This window comes from Salvelinus sp. IW2-2015, linkage group LG20 (genome assembly GCF_002910315.2).
Source record: "Salvelinus sp. IW2-2015 linkage group LG20, ASM291031v2, whole genome shotgun sequence".
Lineage (NCBI taxonomy): Eukaryota > Metazoa > Chordata > Actinopteri > Salmoniformes > Salmonidae > Salvelinus > Salvelinus sp. IW2-2015.
The window spans coordinates 26005179-26024359 of record NC_036860.1 but is presented as its reverse complement, the minus strand read 5'-3'; the positions used below and the strand labels follow the sequence as shown (position 1 = coordinate 26024359).

General features: G+C 44.6%; 1 protein-coding gene across 1 annotated transcript in view; it reads right to left on the bottom strand.

Moving 5' to 3' along the window:
* The window catches only part of tcf7 (transcription factor 7), a 66456-nt gene that overhangs the window by 5429 nt on the left and 41846 nt on the right, over positions 1-19181 (bottom strand). The window contains exons 4-9 of the mRNA XM_070449726.1: positions 18975-19098; positions 15166-15253; positions 9012-9131; positions 8570-8757; positions 3881-3990; positions 3076-3123 (exon numbers count right to left, since the gene is read on the bottom strand). Coding sequence (XP_070305827.1) covers positions 3076-3123; positions 3881-3990; positions 8570-8757; positions 9012-9131; positions 15166-15253; positions 18975-19098 — 678 coding nt within the window. The remainder of the gene's footprint in view (positions 1-3075; positions 3124-3880; positions 3991-8569; positions 8758-9011; positions 9132-15165; positions 15254-18974; positions 19099-19181) is intronic.

The window sequence follows — 19181 nt, the reverse complement described above, 5'->3', positions numbered from 1 at the left end:
CACACGACCAGACGCACAGAGAGTCAGTAGGGGGGACGGGGTCCTATACACCACCGGGACAGTATCTGTCAGTGACATCTCGATGAAGACCATGGGAGAACCACGTCGTGATATTCACCATGTTCATGAGACTTAAGTCAACTGTACCAGAGGCGGCCCAATTCACAAGTCGTGGAATGGGGGTGAATGAGGGCACTTCATGATCACTCAGGCGGCAGGCCACAAGTTACAATGACAGTCAAAGAGAAAGGAAAGAACTCGAATGATCTACAGTAATATTGCTGTAAACTCCATGGGCTATACAGTGGGGCCTTAATAGTATGGTTGGGGTTGTTCTCATMAAGAGAGTAATAAAGTCTGAAGTCTCATATTGGGGAGAGGATGTGGGAACAGCTCTTGGATGCCTAGACTCGTCTACCCTCACTGCTCCCTAAAGCATTGTGTGTGTGTGGTTACGGCTTGCGGAAGAAAACCCCACGACTGCGTAGGTGGACCTTCACTTCCTGTTTTGCTAACAGATCACATGACTACCCTGGTTTTCTGGCTTGTGTCTGGGAAGGGGTTAGACTGTAGCAGAGCTAGTGGTCCTTTGTTTCTCAGTTGGTAGAGCGTGACGCTTGTAACGTCAGGGTAGTGGGTTCGATTCCCTTGACCACCCATATGTAAAATGTATGCATGACTAAGTCGCTTTGGATAAAATCGTCTGCTAACAAACTATCTGTTGATAAGCAACTGTTTGCTAAGTTGAGGGTTGTTGTTAGTGGATAGTTAGTTGACATTTTGATGACAGTTATTGAACATCTTATGTTCATTAATTAATATTAATATAATATATATAATAATAATAATATTATGATTAAATTAATTATTAAGTTGCTGCGTTCCGTGGTTGCCATGGCACCGTGAGGTAGCCTAGGCAGAGAGCTCATATTTTATTGTTTTTAAGTGTTTTTCATTGCATATTTGAATCAAACTTTTTTTTGTTTTTGATAACTTGTTGATAGATGGGGCGGCAGGTAGTCTAGTGGTTAGAGCGTTGGACTAGTAACCGAAAGGTTGCAAGATTGAATCCCCGAGCTGACGAGGTGAAAATCTGTCGTTCTGCCCCTGAACAAGGCAGTTAACCCACTGTTCCTAGGCCGTCATTGAAAATAAGAATTTGTTCTTAACTGACTTGCCTAGTTAAATAATGGTAAAATAAAAAAATTATTAACTGAAATATCTGGTGCTGACCCACGGAATTGCAGGACTGATTATGGCAAGCCAGTTTATATTTGGCTTGGCTAGCTAGCTAAAATTATTTTTGACCCCCTGCCCCAGTTCCTAGAAGCTTGTTTTGTTGAGGGCTTTTCTGAACCACTGGTGAGGTGAGGAGGTKTTACTGACGTGTTACAGTGCCGAAGCATCACCCACGTGCGTGGTACATTTCAGTAGTGGACGATCCATCATACACTCTTAGAAAAAAAGGTGCTATCTAGAACCCAAATCGGTTCTTCCGCTGTCCCCATAGGAGAACCCTTTGAAGGAACCCTTGTTGGTTCCATGTAGAACCCCTTTGGTTCCAAATAGTAGCGTTTTGGGTTCCATGTAGAACCCTTTTCACAGAGGGTTCTACATTGAACCCAAAATGGTTCTATTTGGAATCAAAAATGGTTTTCCTATGGGGACAGCCAAAGAACCCTTTTGAAACCCTTTTTTCTAAGAGTGTACCTACGGAGGAGGAAGAGCTGTGACTGTTGAATATGACGAGGGGGCTGATGAAGAGCTCTGTGGCCTGTCTCTCTGATGTCTCTATCTCCCTGCCTGGCTGTACCATCTATGCTCCCTCCTCTCAAGATAATACATTTCTGAACTGCCTTTCATCTAAAGTTGTGGAAGAGCTTCGCCCAAGAACTGCCAAATCCCTATATTTGTTTTGTTAAATTGTTTTTTTGATTATTTTGTTTTTAAAGCGACTTTAAGATTTGACTTGTAATTAAAAACTCTATATAAAATAAATGGATGATTATTATTATTATTGTTGGTAATATCTACTGAACATCTACCAACCATCTGCTTGGGACTTTCCAAATAAAGTGTTATCTATACGGTCACAATAAAGCATTGGTATTCAAACTTTTTCAGCGGCGAGACCATTTTTCAGCCAGAATATCCGGGGACCCCATTTTTCCCCCAAGAATTTCTCACGACCCCACCTCACCCCAAATGTAATGGCATTTGTAATGTAATGGCAAAACCGGTCAATTTCTTATCAAGGGGTCGCGACCTCGACTTTGAATACCACTGCTATAAAGTGTTACCATTTTATTATATTCTATTATTATAGAGTTTCCATTAGTTCTAATGTGTTTTGGGACAATATTGTCTCTGGCTATATTTTCCCATCTTTGAAATATGAAGAAACATGCATGGAAACATACATTCAAGTGTTAAATAGTGACATTTATCTTCACATAAAAACATTATCCAGAGTACGTTGCATCATATTCATCTGATTTGATACGAAATCAGATGCAGCAGTAAAAGCTTCATGCACATTTCACCTCATTGAGAATGCCACCACGACCAGCTCGTAACCCTCTTTACCCTAACCAGCTAACTAACTATCCACAGCCAAGAGACAGAGAGAAATGAGAGAGCCAAGCCCCTATGGTGTGTTATGATACAAAACCCCAAACTTTAACAAGCCAAGGAAAGGAAAATAGGCTGTGTAAAAGATCTCCAGGAAAGCAAGAAAGTGAGCCCTGTYAGACTCATCCTGTCTGTTTTCACATGGGGTGAGCGAACATTGGCAATTATGTAGTCCAGGAAAACCACCTCCCATTGAAACACATCCAGATACATAGCATAACTTACATAACATAAGCCACCTCCACCCCTCTGTGCCTGCCCTAAGGGAGGGTATAGCCTAATAATGGTCCCCCAAAGCCCAGAAAGCCTCTCCAGCCCAGCTCCCAGCTGTCCTCTCCCTCTCTACAGTCCGAACCCCACCGCCCCACCGCCTGAGGAGGAGAGCAAGCCAAAGCCACCCTGCTGTTAGTAGAGCGGGTAAGTGGGGTAAAATGTGTGCCCTACCCAATCAGCTTTATTCTTTTCCCCCGCGCCCTCTCTAAGGCCCGCCTCCTGGAAGAATTCAACAGCAACTTCACAATTGAGCACAGCACAGAAGGGTAGTTAAGCAGCATTAAGCTAACACACATAACATAGAGACGTTCTTAGAGACATGTCTCTCTAATACACATCATATTCATCTGCACAGTATTTGAAGCAAGGGATTCGCTACACTACTTCTTAACTCAGTCTACAAGCCCGCTACTAATTACAGATTTCACAGACAGTGCACTTATACTAAGGTCCAGTTACAACAGTACAAAGGTGCCCTCCATGTATATAACTACCAGTGGTTTAAAAACCTATTATAGTAATACAGAGATGAGAGGGGAGCGGGAGGTTTGCAGCTGACTGTGTAATGCTATGTGTAATAAAAGCGGAGCTCGTCATGCGTCCCTAACAGCAAAGCACTCAACAGCCAATTAAATCACCTCACTGAACAGCGCTGAACAGCCATGTCTGACCAACTAATGTCCAGTACGCTCTATCTCATTCTCAAAACCCACTCTAAAGGAATGGCATGCCAAGAGATTATAACACTGGTCATAGAGGTTATAACGCTGGTCATAATAACACTATGGTCGTAAACTAGTCTCTCTAACAATGTCTGCACTGATACGTGACCAACTCTGGAAATGCTCCAAATAAAAATATGATTAGATACAATAGGTTGATATTTCTATGTGTAGCCACTAGCCTCATTGATTGACAGGTGGCAGGGTGGGGTGATCATGCTGCGTGTGTGTAACCAGGAAAAGGCGGGCCTTACGTAGTTGTCTCTGGCGGACCAGCTGGGGTAGAGTTGCATGTGTAGCTGCCGCTCCTTCCTGGCCAGCTCATAGTATTTGGCCTGTTCCTCCCGGGTCAGAAGCGTGTCCACTGCAGGAAGACACACAACACACACACACACACACACACAACACACACACACACACACACACACACACACACACACACACACACACACACACACACACACACCACACACACACACACACCCACACACACACAAGACAAAGATGCCATTTAGTTTTGTTCATTAGCCCTAGACCAGGGGTGTAAAACTCATTTTCCCCTCTGGCCACATTCAGTCTTTATTGAGGTCCGGACAGCCGCACTTAAAATTGATATTTTCTCGCCATCAACATTAGCAAAAAATAGTCCTCTATCCATTGCTTTTGGAATTTTCGATGCTCCCTGACTGTATAGATTTCATTTCGATGACTGTTGTCAAGTTGGACAGAGTGAAGAGACTAGAAATTTAGGRCCATTAGCATTTCTACACAGTTTGATTTGGTTTTAGTTCGTTCAATGTCGTTTTATTTGGATCTGGCACCTGGCCTTGAGTTTGTGACACGCGGCCTCGACAATGACGTGCACAATGACAACTGTTGAGGCTAGGAGGGCTGAGGGAATGCGTTTATCTTATTACAATGCACTGGGTTCTTGGGGATCTTCAACGCTGCAGAAATGTGTTGGTACCCTTCCACAGATCTGTGCTTCGACACAATCCTGTCTCGGAGCTCTACGGTCAATTCCTTCGACCTCATGGCTTGGTTTTTGCTCTGACATGCACTGTCAACTGTGGGACCTTATATAGACAGGTGTGTGCCTTCCCAAATCATGTCTAATCAATTGAATTTACCACAGCCGGACTCCAATCAAGTTGTAGAAACATCTCAAGGATGATCAATGGGAACAGGATGCACCTGAGCTTAATGTTGAGTCTCATAGCAAAGGGTCTGCATACTTTTTTTATACATTTGCAAAGATTTCTAAAAACCTGTTTTTGCTTTGGCATTATGGGGTATTGATGAGGATTTTTATTTATTTAATCCATTTTAGAATAAGGCTGTAACGTAACAAAATGTGGGAAAAGTGAAGGGGTCTGAATACTTTCCGAATGCACCGTATATTGTTTTATAAACTGGGTGGGTCAAGCCCTGAATGCTGATTGGCTGACAGTCGTGGTATATCGGACCGTTTACCACGGGTATGACAAAACATTTATTTGTACTGCTCTAATTAGGGAAAGGGGGATACAGTGGCTTGCGAAAGTATTCACCCCCTTGGCATTTTTCATATTTTGTTGCAGTACAACCTGGAATTAAAATAGATTTTTGGGGGGGTTTGTATAATTTGATATACACAACATGCCTACCCCTTTGAAGATGGAAAATATTTTTTTTATTGTGAAACAAACCAAAAAATAAGACAAAAAACAGAAAACTTAACTATTCACCCCCCCAAAGTCAATACTTTATAGAGCCACATTTTGCAGTAATTACAGCTGCAAGTCTCTTGGGGTATGTCTCTATAAGCTTGGCACATATAGGCACATTCTTCAAGGCAAAACTGCTCCAGCTCCTTCAAGTTGGATGGGTTCCGCTGGTGTACAGCAATCTTTAAGTCATACCACAGATTCTCAATTGGATTGAGGTCTGGGCTTTGACTTGGCCATTCCAAGACATTTAAATGTTTCTCCTTAAACCACTCAAGTGTTGCTTTAGCAGTATGCTTAGGGTCATTGTCCTGCTGGAAGGTGAATCTCCGTCCCAGTCTCAAATCTCTGGAAGACTGAAACAGGTTTCCCTCAATAATTTCCTTGTATTTAGCACCATCCATCATTCCTTCAATTTTGACCAGTTTCCCAGTCCCTGCCGATGAAAAACATCCCCACAGCATGTTTGGTATTCTCGGGGTGATGTGAGGTGTAGGGTTTGCACCAGATATAGCGTTTTCCTTGATGGCCAAAAAGCTACATTTTTGTCTCATCTAACCAGAGTACCTTCTTCCATATGTTTGGGGAGTCTCCCACATGCCTTTTGGCGAACACCAAACGTGTTTGCTTATTTTTTTTCTTTTTCTGGACACTCTTCCATAAAGCCCAGCTCTGTGGAGTGTACGGCTTAAAGTGGTCCTATGGACAGATACTCCCACAACTTTGTACCTGACCTGTTTGGAGAGCTCCTTGGTTTTCTTGGTGCCGCTTGCTTGGTGGTGCCGCTTGCTTAGTGGTGTTGCAGACTCTGGAGCCTTTCAGAACATGTGTATATATACTGAGATCATGTGACAGATCATGTGACACTTAGATTGRACACAGGTGGACTTTATTTAACTAATTATGTGACTTCTGAAGGTAATTGGTTGCACCAGATCTTATTTAGGGGCTTCATAGCAAAGGTGGTGAATACATATGCACGCACCACTTTTCCGTTTTTAATTTTCACTTCACTTCACCAATTCATTTCACTTCACCAATTTAGACTATTTTGTCCATTACATGAAATCCAAATCCATTTAAATTACAGGTTGTAATGGAACAAAATCGGAAAAATGCCAAGGGGGTGAATACTTTTGCAAGGCACTGTACCTAGTCAGTTGTACAATTGAATGCCTTCAACTGAAATGTGTTTTCCGCATTTAACCCAACCCCTCTGAATCAGAGAGGTGCAGGGGGCTGCCTTAATCAACATCCATGTCTTCAGCGCCCGGGGAGTAGTGGGTTAACTGCCTTGCTTAGGGGCAGAACGACAGATTTTTACCTTGTCAGCTTGGGGATTCAATCCAGCAACCTTTTGGTTACTGGCCCAACACTCTAACCACTAGGCTACCTGCTTACATTGGTAACCAGTTTATAATAGCAATAAGTCAACTCATGGGTTTGTGATATATAGCCAATATACCACGGCTAAGGGCTGTGGTATACTCTGTGTTGCGTCGAGCTTAAGAACAGCCCTTAGCCTTGGCATATTGGCCATATACCACACCTCCTCGGGCCTTATTGCTTAATTATACCATGGCATTGCTGAATAACTTGAAGTACATTCTAGAGCGTGCATTTTTTTCCTTATAACACACGGTATGTTTGCATGGTAGAATTCAATGGCTATAGATCATTTTTACATGTTTTGTTTGAGCTGCTTTTGAAAGCAAAAGTAGAATTGAAAACAGTATTGGTATTGTTGAATTAGATTTTCATAATAGCAAGCTAGGACTGATGGTTTGGTTACCAGTCTGTTTGTTTGGTTACCACCGCAACTACTGTAGCTATCTAGTAAACTTGCTAGCTACTTCAGTGGARGTTGAACACATTTCCAACAGCAAATTAAACCATTTCTAGTGGTAAACGTGTTAAATTATAGCCATGGTATAAAAGGGATAATCAACTCGGGGCTCCATGCGTTCTCTGGAAAATAATGCAACTCTGTGCAAGGTCAGTTCCACTCCGCTAGCGTGTCGTGGAACACACCTTCAATGTCTTTCATTATTCTCCTTAGAACTCTAATTAAGTGATAATGCCCGATAAGCCGGTGTTTGGAGGATATATTGGCAAACTGTGCCAAGATATACTCCAAACACCGGCTTCGAGGGCATTATCACTTTTATACAACGGGTTACCAACTTATTCATACTATTTAATCATTTCACAAGATATAGTGACATTGGATAGATGAAGGGCCACTGTGAAAAGTTCTGAGACAGACAACATCATGTAAGACAAAGGAGCTGATCGTGGACTACAGGAAAAGGCGGGCCGAACAGGCCCCCATTAACATCAACGGGGCTGTAGTGGAGCGGGTCGAGAGTTTCAAGTTCCTCGGTGTCCACATCACCAACAATCTATCATGGTCTTAACATACCAAGACAGTCGTGAAGAGGGCACGACAAAACCTTTTCCCCCTCAGGAGACTGAAAAGATTTGGTATGGGTCCCCAGATCCTCAAAAAGTTATACAGCTGCACCATCGAGAGCATCCTGACCGGTTGCATCACCGCCTGGTATGGCAACTGCTCGGCATCTGACCGTAAGGTGCTACAGAGGGTAGTGCGTACGGCCCAGTACAAACTGGGGCCAAGCTTCCTGCAATCCAGGACCTATATAATAGGCGGTGTCAGAGAAAAGCCCATAAAATTGTCAGAGACTCCAGTCACCCAAGTCATAGACTATTTACTCTGCTTCCGCACGGCAAGCAGTACCGGACCACCAAGTCTAGGTCCAAAGGGGTCCTTAACAGCTTCTACCCCCAAGCCATAAGACTGCTGAACAATTAATCAAATGGCCACCGTACTATTACATTGACCCCCCCCCCCCCTATAGTTTATTTGGTAAATATTTTCTTAACTCTTCTTGAACTGCACTGTTGTTAAGGGCTTGTAAGTAAGCAAGTAAGGTCTACACTTGTTGTATTCAGCGCATGTGACAAATAAAGTTTGATTTGATTTGATGATATTCATCCCATTGATATATTTCTGTATCTTGGTCAATGGTATCATATGCAGCAGTCAGTCGTGCAGGGGGTAACTCACATTACTGAGATATTCCTCTCAAGTCCATCTCTCATGTGTGAAATCAACAGCAGGGGTTGAGACGAGGGATTTGGGAATGAGTCTCTTTGCTGCATGAGTATTCATGGATGTATGTGTGTGTTTTAGTGTGTGTGTGTGTGTGTGTGTGTGTGTGTGTGTGTGCTCGCTGCTCACCCTTCTGCCAAGTATCTGGTTGATTGCAGCGCTCTCCTTCAGCGTGCACTCAGCGATCACCTTGGCCCTCATCTCCTTCATGTACAGCATGAAAGCATTCAGAGGCTTCTTGATCACTGGCTTCTTAGGCTCCTTCTCCCGCTTGGGCTCCTGGTGTGGCTTACTGAGGAGGGGGGGGGGGGGGGGGAGCAGAGCAAAACAAACAAGATCAACAGGGACACCCGTGGTGAATATGTACACAAGAACATCAAAACAGTAAGGCGCTATTCATCCATCTAAGCTTTTGATACACTTTCAATGCATCAATGAGATACTATAATATTGTATGCCATGTAGCTAGCACACACAGATCACACATCTCCTTTGACAGACACGTGTGTCATTGTAGAGACAGGGGTTCACCATGGGGGTACTTACGCGTACATGTTCCTGTCGTAATGGTCATGATGGTCCTGTTTGCCTGAAGGTGGCACGATGGCTGGATGGGGGATCCCCGTTGAGTGCATGCCTGGCCCTAGCATCAGAGAGTGAGAGAACCTAGAAGGGGAGAGACAGAGGGAGGGCGAGAGAGAGACAAAGAGAGACAGAGACCAAAGGATCAGACAATATGTTTTGTCTTTATATATGGCAACGTGAACATGAAGCGCTGAAGCACGCGGGCGGTTGGTTGGCCCTGAAAGAATGGGCTTCCTGGCAGTCCTCTCAGAGCGTTAAGACTGTGAGAAGTCTCTTCCAACGCCAGCAGATGGAGCTGTGGTCACACTCAGACAAAAGCTAGGCGGCGCTGTAGATACAGTAGATAACATGAATGTACTTGCTCTACTTTTCATTAGTGTTTCGTTAAAGGCTTCTTTTCAGTGTGTTATTTTCTGAGATTCATATTGTTGATGACATCTATTTATTCATTATTGGATTGGGAATGAAAAGTGCCATTTACTGAAACTTTACTGAACGTTTTAGTTGCAATGTTGGAAATGTTTTTTTTTTGTTGATTTCCTGAAATTCATATTTGATATACCTGGTCATTAAATGTATTTTCTGATTTATACAATTCCAAAGACATCATTCTTCTAGTGTAAAATAAACATTTCAAATCCTACAGTTTCACCCTGAACTGATGGGAATGAGAGAACGCGGTGTGACATAGATGTTTGGTGACATTTAAATGTGAACCACGTCTCCAGTTGGATTTATTTCTGAAGCTAACTGAGCTAGCATGTTTGGCTCGCCAGTTACAGTAACAGAGGAGCGATCTCATGACTGAYCCTTTGCCTAAAATAACAACAGTCAACAGCAGACAGTTTGCAGTGGCGTATAGCGTCTCTCTTTGTCACAGCAACAGGAGACACACTGCTGCACTCACACTTCCGTCCAGGAGAACAGACGGGTTTGTCTCTTCATGTGTGTCCCCACACAGTTGCAGGGTAGTTTATAGCAGTTGGCACACAGAAAGACAGGACACACATTGCGGAGGCACCTGTACAAGGCAATAGCGAAGGGCACATGGTAGGTGGGAGGAGTAGAAGCATTGGTCTGGAAGGGGTATGTACTTTGCGATTCCCTCCCCAGACTGAAGCGGCTCAGCTCATACTGTACCTGGGGTAGGAAGAGCTGTTGGGGAGACTGGAGGAGTAGGGCTGTCTGAATCCACATGAGGACAGGGGATAGACAGGCTGACTTTGCCTGTGGTTGGGAGGACAAATAGGGATGCAACAGGGTTCAACTAGGCTGCTGACCAAATCCTCACTGCCTAACTTCTGACAATATGTTTAGACCAGTGGAGGCTGCTGAGGGGAGGACGGCTCATAATAATGGCTGGAACGGAGCAAATGGAATGGCATGGAACACATAGAAACCATCTGTTTGATACCATTCCAGGGACCTCCATCATATGTTAGCAAAACATGATGTCGAAGTCAAGAAAGCTTACCAGCAGCCAGTGGCACTTGCCGCACTGGTAGCCTATTCGCCTATGTCAGATAATCCAGTGAGTGTAATTGGTTCCAATAAGTGTAATTTGCTCAATATTAGGAGTTTAGAAATGAAGTTGACATCATTAGAAATAATATATTTTCCTATGTTCTACTGTAGGTATGTAATTCAAAATGAGTTGATTCTGTTATTGCTAGCGATATTCATAAAAACATTGGTGGGGGAAAAACAACACTTAAAAACAAAATATACAAATATTTTTGCGGACCCTGGTTGAATAGCCCTGCTATAGGTATATACGGGCAGTCTGGGTTCTCAGTATGTGTACTAGCTAGCTAATGAGGGGCTTGATCATGACTGGTTATGGAGTTAAGTCCATCCTAATGTACCAGTATTGTTTCCGTCCCTCTCCTCGCCCCAACCAGGGCTTGAGCCAAGGACCCTCTGAACACATTTCCAACTGCCACCCAAGAAACCTCATTATCTATTGCACCACAAAAGCTGTGTCCCTTGCAGAGCAAGGGAAACAACTACTTCTAGTTCTCAGCGCGGGTGACGTCACCAACTGAAAGACCAAAGACGAGGAGCGAAGTCGGGAGGTGCATCTCTGCGACAGTAGAAAGTCGGACACTGGTGTGGTTTCCCAACAGCAAGGCTGAGTGGAACATGGCAGTGTTGCTATTGTTTATAAAAGTTGTTCTTTATAATGTCGATATAGGAATGTCTCCAACCCCACACACTCACAAACTGAAAATATATGTGTGTACGTTGTACAATCAACTGGTGAGAGAGAGAGCCTGAAATGTTACATTCATTTGTACATATCCACTGTATACATGTATTGCGGCAAAGTTGGTTCCTGTTCCAGTCACATCTTTGGTCACGTTCGCGTGGGTCAAACAAAAACACCATAATGGTTGGTTGACAATACAGCCTCCCACAGTGCAGGCGATGGCTGCAGGATGAAGTTGGTGAACAGCAACTGCAGAAACTTGCAGGCGACTGCTGTCAGAAATTCATGACCTTTGATCACGTGATTTTTGTAAAGTTCATGGAGTCAACATGTAGGCGCAAGTCGAAAATGTTTATCCCCATAATGCAGCACACTTTGGTCACCGACTTGACACATGTGATCTGCTCGAACGCCCCACAATGTTGAATCTTCCAACAAAAGCTAACTAGCAAGCTACTGTAGCTAGTAGTGCTAATGCCTACATCATTATGAYTATTCACGAGTCATTGCAGTAGCCTCCTGAGTCAGCTGCMGTYCTCAGCTGACCCAACGATCGCGGAGAAACATTCTGATCTACGGACTGATTTCTGATAACAGTCGGTTCCTCTTAATTGTGGGGCTGCATGTCTACAACTTTAGGGTAATTGAAACAGGCTAAGTAAGTTTTTTATGTCAGTGACGGAAAAGCTAGCTAACTAGCTAGCTAARTATGTCAGGAGCCTAAGTTAACAGTTAGCTACACAGCTGATGAAGTGCCTGGCGACTAACGTCCTGAATTTGTGCAGGAGATAGCCACTGGTATGTTTCTATTTTCTCACAATTGCAAACTATTAAATCACTGTCACAGCATTTGTAATAATTTAGCTATCTAGTTGTTCTTCCTATTTCATGGAGAGTCACACGAGAGCGCAGCGATATAAAAAATGTGGAACTATGTTTTCAAATTTGAATATGAGTTCCACGTCCTACAAGAGAGAGAGATCGGTTGAGGGACGAGGTTCGTTTCCTTATTCAAACGGTTATTACAGTGACATTTGGCTTGCCAATTACCGTCATCCAATATTCCATGACCCTATATAGAGTATCTCTGGCTCTTAGGAGCCATGAACAGGGCGACCATGTCTATTGTGTATTGTGTATAGTTTAAAAAGGCTTCTAATTTTTGTAATGTCCAATATTACATTTCAGACTTGATTTGCCCTAACAAAAATGTATCAACCCCTACAAAAATGTCCATTAATTATAATCCACAAAATAATTCAAATTTCCTGTTGCTGCAAGATTATTTTCCTACTGTGAGAAACTGGTCAAATTAAGATTCTACACCTGTATAGCATGACTGTGTGAAGGGTGGTGGATGGATGCATGGGGGGGCAGGAATCTTTGATATGCAGCAGCACCCCCTTTCCCAGCCCTCCTCAGCCCCAGGAGGTCCCTGAGATCAAGGAAGGCAGAGGAGGCTCAGTGTCAGGGAGGCTCCCAGGTCCAGAGGGTTCTCTCAGGGAGGGATTCACTTGCTAATCCCAGCCAACAGGCCCATTAGGAGCAACATCCACATCCAGGACCCAACTAACACCTCTCCTCTCCACAGCCCTGTCTGTCCTCTGCTGGGGAGAGAACATTTCCTGTTTGTGTTGAGGCACGGATGGGGTTTTTCTGTGTATTTGCATACCGATAGATTTGTGATTTGTCCCTCTCATGTCCCTTTAAGAGTACCAACTATTCAAACTCTATAGAGAAATCTCAATCCATTTTTTTACTTAGACCTGTATCTGAACTTCTTTGAAACAAATTAACTGTGAAACGTATTGCAATCTGCTAGGCTGTGCCTACAGTGGGCTGCCTAGCTTCATGTGGAAAGAAGACAATACACATCCTCCCAGGCCCCAGTCACGTGCCATACGGTGGCTGGAGTGAGTCACATCCAGTTCTTTGTCATCTCCTTTCCTTGCTCTCTCTTTCCCCACACAAAGAGGGACACAAGAAAACCAAACAAATGCATAATCTGCACTAAGAAGATTACAAGTTTGTAAACAAGATGATTTTTTGACAATACCACAGCAAGTCTGTAGTGACTGTTAACTTAAGTGTCTGAAACAAAAGGCAGTGAGTTCAGTGGTGGAGGGACAGACCAGAGAAATTGCAGCAATCTGCCTCGTGCCGAGCGGAGCCTGTTTAGGGAGTGCCAATGTCCTTCACCAGCTTTAAAGACACACAGCATGGATGTGAATGGAAGTAGTATTAGCTGTCATTCTATTATGGTGAACCAAATCCCCATCACATTTAAGATAAGCCCACAATTGTTCAGGGGGATTCGCTCAAAGTTATTCTGCCAGTTACAGATTTTTAATACATGGATTTGTAAAGTTGAGCTCAAGTCAATGGATGGATTGTTAGCCACAGCGTGTCTGAGATTATGGGTGTTAAAACATGTTCTGATTTGGCATCGTATCCACTTTCTGTGATAGTGCCTTAGAGGCCGGGAAGACAAGGGAAGACAGTAGTTTCATTTTGAGAGTGGAACACCAGGCTAGATATGATCAATGAATCAGGGCGTTCGTATCTTAGGAAGTGAACTATTCAATCACCAATTTTGTCACGATAACCAGCTTTATAGGAGCTACTAACTGTGTGGGATGAAGTGGTTTGTATTTGTATTTATTATGGACCCCCATTAGCTGCTGCGAAGGCATATCTACAGTACAAAAGCCATGTGTACGTGTGTGTATAGTGCGTATGTTATTGTGTGTGTGTGTATGCACGCGTCTGTGCCTATGTTTGTGTTGCTACACAGTCCCTGCTGTTCCATAAGGTGTATTTTTAATCTGTTTWWAAAAAATCTGATTCTACTGCTTGCATTAGTTACTTGATGTGGAATAGAGTTCCATGTAGTCATGGCTCTATGTAGTACTGTGCGCTTCCCATAGTCTGTTCTGGACTTGTGAAGAGACCTCTGGTGGCATGTCTTGTGGGGTATGCATTGGTGTCTGAGCTGTGTGCCAGTAGTTCAAACAGACAGCTCGGTGCATTCAATATGTCAATACCTCTCATGAATACAAGAAGTGATGAAGTCAATCTCTCCTCCACTTTGTGCCAGGAGAGATTGACATGTATATTATTAATGTTAGCTCTCTGTGTACATCCAAGTGCCAGACGTGCTGCCCTGTTCTGAGCCAATTTCAATTTTCCTAAGTCCTTTTTTTGTGGCACCTGACCACACGACTGAACAGTAGTCCAGGTGCGACAAAACTAGAGCCTGTAGGACCTGCCTTGTTGATAGTGCTGTAAGAAGGCATAGTAGTGCGTTATTATGGACAGACTTCTCCCCATCTTAGCTACTGTTGTATCAATATGTTCTGACCATGACAGTTTACAATCCAGGGTTACTCCAAGCATTTTAGTCACCTAGTTGAGGTTTAGGGTTTAGTGAATGATTTGTCCCAAATACAATGCTTTTAGTTTTAGAAATATTTAGGACTAACTTATTCCTTGCCATCCACTCTGAAACTAACTGCAGCTCTTTGTTAAGTGTTGCAATCATTTCAGTCGCTGTAGTAGCTGACGTGTATAGTGTTGAGTCATCTGCATACATGGCTTTACTCAAAGCCAGTGGTATGTCGTTAGTAAAGATTGAAAAAAGTAAGGGTCCTAGAGAGTTGCCCTGGGGATTTCCTGATTCTACCTGGATTATGTTGGAAAGGCTTCCATTAAAGAACACCATGCAAAAAAAGTATTGAGTAGCGGAGGTGAAACTGGATTGGTTGATGTACGTGTGCGAGAGAGTATCATGTGTGTGTGTGTGTGTACTTGTGAGTGTGTGTGTGTGGTGTGTGGTGTGTGTGTGTGTGTGTGTGTGTGTGTGCACGAGAGAGAGAGTGTGTATGTGTGTGTGTGCGTGAGACTTACCAGCCCATGGAGGGGGCATCTGTCCCAACACGCCCTGAGTATAAGGAGTAGAAGCCTGAGATGTCCTGGGACTGGTGCCTGTGAACGCCTGGAGGGGACACACAGGAGAAGACAGGCTTGTTAACTCAGGGCCCTTGACTCAGCAAGGGCCTCATTACCTGGCTGGGAACCTACCATTACACACACAGGTCAAACACACAACCTCCCCCATTCTCATACACCCCTACTGGGAGGGTCAAGGGGGTGTTGAAGTACGATGTACGAGAACTAAGGCCTAAAGTCAGCCCTCCAGCATCTTGTTGAACCACTACCAAGTGAAATGAAGAAACTCAGAGCCGTGAACTATGTTCTTTGTTTCCACTCCTTTGTAACAGCCAGTTTCCTGTGAACACGACTTTGACATTCTGAGCTTACGTCGTCTTCTCCTAGGGCAAGCAGTTTTACTGTCTGGCCCCTGCTGCTTGCATCGCACCACCAACAATTGTCTCATGGCAAAGAGGGATCTTGATCCAAGCTACAAGTTCCTTCCCATGATGTGTCAGTCAATCAGAAGCCTGTGAGGTTAGGACCCCACTCACTACTTCACCCCGCTCCACAGACACCCACCCTACTGACGCTCGCTAGGCCAGGCAGCGAAATGGTTTTAATAAACGGGACGTTTCCCATTATCGAGTCGGCCGACATAAAAGAGCAGCGTCCCGAAACAAAACAAAAAAAAGGCTCTCTCTGTGCCTTTCAAAGGAAGTCCTTTGTCAACAGCGAGCACCTAGCACTTAAGCGCAACCCGAAGGTAACCTATATTTGTTGCAGAAGAATGCTGCAGATTACTGTAATTTGCCGTCGCTGCAGGCCTGTTTCTGGACTGGATCATTTAGAAATCTGAAGGACTGGAATGTACCGCTCTCGTCCCTCCCGTCCTCCTAAAAAAGCCTCTGTCCCTCGTGTACAGACCACTGTGCGGTCTCAATCTCTACTCTCCCAACACAGTTACGTCACAATAAGAGGTCTCCAGAAACAACTTTAACCCCGCTTGATATTTCATGCGTTTATGACGGAGTCAACTTCAATTCTTAGCCTTAAAAAAAAACAAAAAAAAACGACATTTAACTTTAACTTGAATCTATCCAGGTAAATTCAAAATGAAATGTCACTTTTGTTTTATTTATCGGTTAAAATGTAGTAATTGCACTGTTTTGTTTCTTTAACATTTCTGACGGTAAAGAAAAACATGAAATACATTGAAACAAACATCCGTGAAATGACATCAGACATAAGATCGTTCAGTTAACTGAATCTTTCAGGTGCAAGATAAAACAACGTAGTCAAATAACCCCTCGATAGGTTTCTAGGATACACGGCTCAAAAGAGCATTTCAATACTGACAACCTGTTACTGTAGCCAAAACCACAGAAAGAGAAACTGTTATTGTATCGGAATCCAAAATGACTGGACAGTAGCTCTTGTGCTGTGCCTGAAAAAAGACCCAAAGACCCGTAGAGTACAGTGCATTACAGTAGCTTTCGTTTATCCTGTACTTTTCTATTTTTCACTCTGTACTTCACCCTAGAGCAGGCAAAGCTGCACACGTAAACAAACGTGACGACATGGTCTGACTTTGATCGTTTGGTATGATGGTTGACACTGAATGACTAATAGTCAATGTCTGTCGTGAATGTACTGACTGACATGCAGACAGACTGGCTGGCTGGCTGAGTGGGGTAATGGAACATGGATGGAGAGTACTTGAAGGGACACTTGTCAGAGAAGCTGCTGGAAACTCAGACTGATTGTCAGCTGCAGTCTCTGTACACTGCAAAGTAAGGTACTGTGTGAAATCAATGTGAGGATACTGAGGTAGGCCTGCAGCGCAAGGTGTGTGGTAAGAGGGGTGAGGTGTGATGGTGTCTGAGGTAAGAGGATGTAGCACAGTAACAGGGGTGAGGTGAGATGGTGTCAGAAGGAGGTAAGGAGGTATCAGCTGTGTACAGGTAGGGCCAGACCTCTCATTATGGGGTGAGTCACTGGTTCTCGGCCCTCGCGTCACCCCTGGGCATTGGCACGTTACCTAGCTGCTACACCGCTCAGCCCCAGTCTAGAAAAGGAATGGGAGAGCAAGGGAATTCCAACTGGAAACTGAGAGAGGTTGTCTGGGCTGGGGCCTGCTGCCTTGCTCTGTCTGTGAGAGGGGGTTTTGTCTCTCTGCGCCTGCCCGTCTCTCAGAGTGGACAGAGACAGGCCCTGACGCAGGCAGCGGCACTGACAGACAGACCCAGTCTTGGCCAAACTACAGCCACACTCCAACACTGATTGCTATTCAGCCAGAGTCAGTCTTTACCAGAGTGATGCAAGATGACATTTTCATTGGCTTGTTAATTAAAGTGTGACTCCGGCTGTGTTCGGCTTAAAATGGCATTTTCATCCCACTGAAAATGAATCGGATCCATTGAATTGACAAAGATGAACTCAAACACATTTGTCACCTCTCTCTCTCTCTCTCTCTGGATTTGAGTAGCATCTTCGTGGGAGATGTTTAGAAGCGTGATGGAGTGAGCGCGGTGGGTGTGGGTCTGTGAGTGACTATGCGAGCCAAGTGTGCGAGCGACTGTGTAAGAGTAGCGTGCTAAGCAGAACCTTCCTTGTGTGCTGCCGAGATGGCCCTGTGTGATTGTCACCTAATTGCTCCCAGCTGTGTGTTGTGTGTGTGTGTGTGTGTGTGTTGCGTGTGTGTGTGTGTGTGTCGTGTGTGTGTGTGTGTGTGTGGTTGTGTGTGGGTGTGGTGTGTGGTGGTGTTGTGTGTGTGTGTGTGTGGTTGAGAGGGGGTTGGTGTGGCAAGCGCCCTCGTGGGGAAGGGACCACTTCAAGTGCGGTGGTGGGACCGCTGGAGGCTCACTGGAAAGAAGGGCCTGTCTCTGGGCTGCACCATTTCTCCCAGATAGTGCACTACTTTTGACCAGGGCCTATAAGGAATAGGGTGTCATTCGGGATGCAGCCCATCTCTGGGCTGCAGCTGCTGCTCGGCTCCACCGCTGCAGCTCAGGAACCAGGGGTGGAAGTGTGTGTGTGTGCGTGCGTGCGTGCGTGCGTGCGTGCGTGCGTGCACGTAATATGCTATTAATAAGGGCCCAGAGTTTTTCATGGTAAGGTCATAGCAGTGGCACAGTACATGTCTGACTTAAGAGAAGTGAGAGGCTCCACAGAGGCATCGGCCCAAGTAGATGGTGAAAGGGGAACCATATTCTTCTTTCAGGATTGTTGTTCAAATTCAGATGGAAGTACTACTTCAATTAGATACAGGTGAAATAATGACCATATAAAATGGGAATCGAGAAGGACCGTGGACTATTGTATTACTCTGCTATGGTGACTGACAGGAGAAGTCAGGCCTTCCCACTCATCTGGCTAGTGTGAGTTATGATGAGGGAAATGATGATAAGGGCGATGATGATGAGGGAGACGATGATGAGGGAGACGATGATGAGGGAGACGATGATGAGGGAGACGATGATGAGGGAGATGATGATGAGGGAGATGATGATGAGGGAGACGGTGATGAGGGAGACGGTGATGAGGGAGACGATGATGAGGGAGATGATGATGAGGGAGACGGTGATGAGGGAGATGATGATGAGGGAGATGATGATGAGGGAGACGGTGATGAGGGAGACGATGATGAGGGAGATGATGATGAGGGAGACGATGATCATGAGGGAGATGATGATCATGAGGGACATGGAGATGATGAGGGAGATGATGATGAGGGAGATGGTAATGAGGGAGATGATGATGAGGGAGATGATTGGGTGACCTACCTTTCTGGCTCATGTCTGTGGGCAGGTGAGGGGGGCTGGGGTTGAAGTGGTCGTTGCTGTACGGCAACAGGGACGTCAGAGGGTGCATCCCGTGAGACTGCTGGACCACCGAAACTTTGTTGGACTGCAACAGAGAGAGATAGAGAGAGAGAGAGCACGAAAGAAAGAAAGAGTGTGAGAGAGAGACAGAGAAGGAGAGAGAGAATG